The sequence below is a fragment of the Arachis stenosperma genome, chromosome 3 (assembly GCF_014773155.1).
Source record: "Arachis stenosperma cultivar V10309 chromosome 3, arast.V10309.gnm1.PFL2, whole genome shotgun sequence".
NCBI lineage: Eukaryota > Viridiplantae > Streptophyta > Magnoliopsida > Fabales > Fabaceae > Arachis > Arachis stenosperma.
In genome coordinates this window covers 151,434,999-151,440,937 of record NC_080379.1, presented here as the reverse complement: position 1 = coordinate 151,440,937, position 5,939 = coordinate 151,434,999, and the positions used below count along the sequence as shown (strand labels likewise).

At 25.2% G+C, this 5,939-nt stretch overlaps 1 protein-coding gene across 1 annotated transcript; it reads right to left on the bottom strand.

Annotated features, from left to right (window-relative positions):
• Positions 1 to 1,501: 1,501 nt before the first annotated feature.
• On the bottom strand, positions 1,502 to 2,700 carry LOC130970562 (uncharacterized). Its single transcript, XM_057896679.1, has 2 exons — positions 2,227 to 2,700; positions 1,502 to 1,942 (listed from the first exon to the last, which is right to left on the bottom strand). Exons 1-2 carry the CDS (start codon positions 2,243 to 2,245, stop codon positions 1,656 to 1,658), a joined length of 306 nt encoding a protein of 101 aa, XP_057752662.1. The 5' UTR covers positions 2,246 to 2,700; the 3' UTR covers positions 1,502 to 1,655.
• Between the last annotated feature and the right edge of the window lie 3,239 nt (positions 2,701 to 5,939).

The window sequence follows — 5,939 nt, the reverse complement described above, 5'->3', positions numbered from 1 at the left end:
ATTGACAACAATATATAACATATAGTTTATATATTTTTGGAGAATTCAACCCTAGTGACCTAATATGGAAAACAAATTTCGTATATTGATTGTATATTATATTGTTCACATCCTATTTTTGTTTCATAAGACTATTTATTGCATTATTATACTGTTAAGAATGATTATATAATTGCGAATTATTAAATTTTGCGTGGCTCATGTAAAATGCGGTAGGGACAGGGTGTTGGCATATATTCCTTTGAGGTAAAGTCTTGAAAATTCGAAAGCACGAGAAATGAAAGAGAAGAGTACAAACAAGAGAGAGGGTGTGTGTCTCTACACTGCAGGTGCAGGCTACGGTGGGGTAGCTACAGAGTCACAGAGATGCAAATTAAAGGAGGCAGAGGACACCTGTTTTGTTGATATGAAGATTATTTGTTATGTTATGTAGACAATGATGTGAATAGACAAACATAGTTTTCATTCAAGTGGGGATCAATGCGATGACTGAGATTTGAAGCAGTTGATACCACTCGCCGTTTTGACAAGTCCAATGCTACCTAATTTGTTTAGCCATTTCTTTCTTATGGGGCACGTTATTAGATATATTATTCCTATTACGTTAACAAATAGGGAAATGGAAACTCATGTATTTATGCGAATAACGTTTTATAAAATGGGGAAAAAATGAAAGGAGGAGGACCAAGTCAAAGGTATTACAAGTCTACGAAGTGGGTGAGTGTATGGGAATGGTGCCAAGTGCCCAGGAAACCTGACTTGGAGCTACGTATTGTAATCTGCACCCGATCCCAGGCATTGACCGCTCACCTTTCCTCATTCTTTGTTTTTTGGGGTCACAACTCACAATTACCAACATGAAAATTTATGCTCATTTCAACTTTCAAAGAGTGAAGAAATAAAAATTCAAATCCAAATTTTTAGTCAGAAATATATATTTTAATACTGAAACAGATATTTATACCATAAAGAATTTTGATAACATGTGTCTTAACAATATATTGTAAAAGTATAAAAATATTTTATTAAAAAGATTTTTTATATATTCTAATACATTGAATACAATTAAAATGTATTTTTAAATGCAACATAGTTAAATCCTACGATAAATTAGCTACGATAAATAAAGAGATCTACCAACAGTTTGTCATACGGGCAGATGGCTTTATTCTCCTAATCCTTGGTGGTTTTTATCTTTTAGCAACACATACAGAAATATAAAATGCTATATAAACACTAAAAAAATAGTTATTATATTTTTTATTTTAATATATATTTATATTTTAATATTTATTCTATAAAAAAGGACTAATTACTAAATAATTTTAGTATATAAATATCATGATTTATAAAAGTTACTTTTTTTAATATTTTAATTTGAAAATTTTAAAATGTCAAAAGAAAAATTGAGAAATTAATACAGTATTAAATAAATCACTTATTAATTAAAAAAGATTTGGTAAACATGTTCAAAATTAAGAAGAACTAATTTGTTTTGATCATAGATTCAAAATATATTTCGCTCATTAAAATATAAAAAAGTATAGAGAGTCAACTGCACTATTAACCAACTTAAATAATTTATTTAAAAAATAAAATTTTAAATTAAAAAATAATTTTAAATAACAATTAGGATTAGTGCCATGAAATTAGGATTAATTACGCAACATATCCTTCCATTGACTATCATTATATAACTGACGTCTTTTTCTCGACTGTGTCTGCCACTCGCCCCTATGTCCTTTCCCTCCACTGCGTCTGCCACTTGCGACGGCATCCTTTCCATCAACGTCCCTCCAATCGTGGCGATGCTGTTCCTTTTTCATCAAGTGTTGATCGTGTGCGAGTTCTCCTGCGGTAGGACTTGCTGCGACGTCGGACAGCTCACATCTCGCCGTGTTTATTGGTCCTTTCATGTCGAGGTCCTTCCGTTGGTAGCCGTCTAATAAGAAGAAACATCCATAAGTTTAACGAAAAAAATATCTCAATATGAACAAAAAAATATTCAAAGTTTAACAAAAGAAATATCCCAAGTTTAACAGTAGAAACATCCCATGTTTAACAAAAAGAAATATTAAAAGTCTACCCAAAAAAATATCTAAAATCTAACAAAAGAAACATCTATAACTAAAATGAAAAAGCATCCCAAGTTTAATTAAAGAAAACTTCCAATTTTAACAAAAAAAAACATTTTAAGTTTAACAAAAAAAAAATCCAAAGTCTTACAGAAGAAACATCCATCCATGGTTGCTGATATCGTTGTCGACTAGGGGGGCTTGCGGGCAATTGCTTAGTCAGTTGGACAGTTGCAGCGGGTCGAGGGCGGGCAGATGGGTTGGGGGGGGGGGGGGGTGACGGTGCTCGAGTCTGCATTCGTGGGGGTTCCTCTCATTGTCGTCAGTGGATTGACACGTCGCTTGTTGCTTCGATGTCTTCGACACCAGTGAAAGGTAATGGTGCAGCTACGGAAAGTGGAGCGACAGCGTGAAAAGAAAGGAGAGTGGATGTGTGGTTGTTTTTTGAATTTTATAGTGCGTAAAAGTGAGAAGTGAAACTAGGATTAAGTTTAACTATGAGTTTAGGATGATTTTTTGTGTTATTGGATTTTTTTTTGTTGCGACTTATATCCTAGTTGGTTATCTAGCAAAGTTGTTAAAATATAATGGCTCTTCAATATATATATATATATATTTTTTTTTGGTTTGGTGGTCAGAAATTGGAAATGAAATGCTATTACCCACATACAAGACCTTAGTTTATTAATGGTCATCATGTATGCCTTGCAATAAATATATCTGAATTTAAAATTTGGCTAAGTCAAGTGTGAATAAAACTCGTAAGTAGTATTATATAATTTTCAAAAATTAGAACTAGGATTGAAGGCTGAGACTTAATATTATATTTAATAACTAGTGATTGCAACTAAAATTTTAGTATGAGAACACAATTTTAATCTTGAGTATTTTTAGAAAATAAACATACAAGAGACTGTAATTTTTGAAGACAAAAACTAAAATGTTAATAACTTTTATTTTAAAAAATTATCCTTATCCCGCTTGTTACACTTTCTTCTTCTTCTCTTACTCCCTCTCCCTTCTTTCAACACACCCTCATTCATTATCATCATTGCCAACCTCCGTGTTGTGCTGCCACCTTCTTCCTTTTATTGTCGACCACCCCGCCGACAACAACATCCCAATCTCTACTATGAAGCAGTAAAGTCTCCAGCTGCGAATGGAGGTACATCAGCTATGATGTAACGTAGAAAAAGTGATACACGTAGAAATGCAAGTAACAAAACAGGATTCATGCTTTTTCCTTCAATGGGCTGATTCCTCTCTCAGCACTATTCTACCCGCATTTAACACTCAACTGTGTGTGTTAGATAATAAAAGTCCAATTCTATAGTGATAATTATAATATTATCTTGGATAAAATATATTTTTTATTTCTAAAATGTGTTAAAAATTTTAAAAATATTTTTAAATTTTATTTTATTTTAATTCTATTCTAAAAGTTTTTAATTTGTAGCAAATTTATTTTTAACGGCTAATTGTTTAAAAAATTTATGACCAATTTAGCAATAGTTTTACACGGATATGTCTAAAACGAGCTCAATAATTATGTACTTATTGAATGAGCCACACTTATTGAATGAACCACATTTATATAGGCCATTAGATCTTATTAGATAAAAATCAAATGTTAATATAAAAGAAGAGCATTGATGGACTCTAATAAATATAGAATATCCTAGTACATAAATGAATGCTTTAAATAGCAATACTTTAATACACAATACTTTAAACGGCAACAAAATCTTTTATTTTTAAATAATTAAATATAAAATATATGAGTATTTTTTATTTATTAAAATTAATTATTATGCAAAAAAATTTTATAATATTAAAAAATTATATTAAAATAATATTTTAAACTATAACTAACATAAAAATATAAAATGATTAAAATTTTATTTTATATTACTTGACAAATAATTAAATTATTATATTTAAAATTTATTAACTAACTACTTTTATTAAAGATATTATTATATAATATAAATTTTTATAAAAATATTTTAAAAATATAATTTATTTAAAATATTATATATAATACATGAAAATATTAACTTTTTTATTTTTTTCAATTTTTTTAAAAAACAGAATAAATAATATAATTTTAAATACATATCTAAATAAAAAAATTAATATTTTCATGTATTATATATAAATTTTTAAATAAATTTTATTTTTACAAATATTTTGATAAAAAATTATATGATATAATTATATATTTAACAAAATAATTAGTTAATAAATTTTAAAGATAATAATCTAATTATTTGTCAAGTAATATAAAATAAAATTTAATTATTTTATATTTTTATATTGTAATTTAAAATATCATTTTAATATTATAAAAAAAATTTGCATAATAATTAATTTTAATGAATAAAAAACTTATATTTTTGTATTTATTTAATTTATACTTTTTAGAACAAAAAGTTTCTACCTTTATATAGTAAAATATGTGATAATCTTCTTAATATATATATTAGTGGTGGTAAAATGGGTAGAGTCCGTCGGGTCGACTTGCCGAACTTGCTAAAAAAGGTGGGTCGGACAAGGATTTGAAACCTGTCAAATTAAAAAAATTCGCCAAAACTGCAAAATTTTTATGCAAATTTTTTTTATAATATTAAAAAATTATATTAAAATGATATTTTAAATAGTTATACTATAACAGATTTAATATGTTTTCTTATTTCAATGTTATTATATGATTATAATTATTTAATATGTAAAAAAAATTACTATATAGTATATATTAGAAATGGCAATGCTGGCCGACCCGCCCCGCCAACTAAAGTGGGTACAAAATGCTAGCCATTTGACTTTGTTTTTTTTTTCGAAAACTAAAATTAATTAAAATTAACAGAAAATAATAATTAAACAATTAAATACAAATAAAAAATAGTCAAATTATAATATAATTTTTTTACTATCTTTTTTTAAATTTTTAACTTCAATAAAATTGTTCAAAATAATATTTGTCAATAGAACCATCTTTATTTTAAAAAATAAATCACATAATTTGAACATATATACGAAATTATAAAATAAAATAAATAAAGTTACATAATTAAAACATATATACATAATTTGGCGAATTTTTTTAATTGGACAAGTCTAAAATTCTAGCCCGACTCATCTTTTTTAGCGGGTTCGGCGGGTTGGCCCGACGAATTCGACCCATTTTACCGCCCCTAATATATATATAAGAAGATTATCACATATTTTATTATATAAAGATAGAAATGTTTGTTCGAAAAAATATAAAATAAATAAATACAAAAAAATATAAGTTTTTTATTCATTAAAATTAAATATTATACAATTTTTTTATAATATTAAAATACTTTTTTAAACTACAACATAAAAATATAATATAAAATAAATAAATTTTATTTTATATTACTTCACAAATAATTAGTTTATTATATTTAAAATTTATTAACTAATTACTTTGTTAAATATATTATTATATAATATAATTTTTTATCAAAATATTTGATAAGTAAAATTTATTTAAAACGTTATATATAATACATGAAAATCTTAACTTTTTTATTTAGGTATGTATTTAAAATTGTATTATTTATTCTATTTTTTTTAAATTAAAAAAATAAAAAATCATATTTTCATATATTATAAATAATATTTTAAATAAATTATTTTTTAAAAATATTTTTATGAAAAATTATATTATACAATAATATCTTTAATAAAAGTAGTTAGTTAATAAATTTTAAATATAATAATCTAATTATTTATCAAGTAATATAAAATAAAATTTTAATAATTTTATATTTTTATGTTACAGTTTAAAATATTATTTTAATATAATTTTTTAATATTATAAAAAGTTTTGCATAA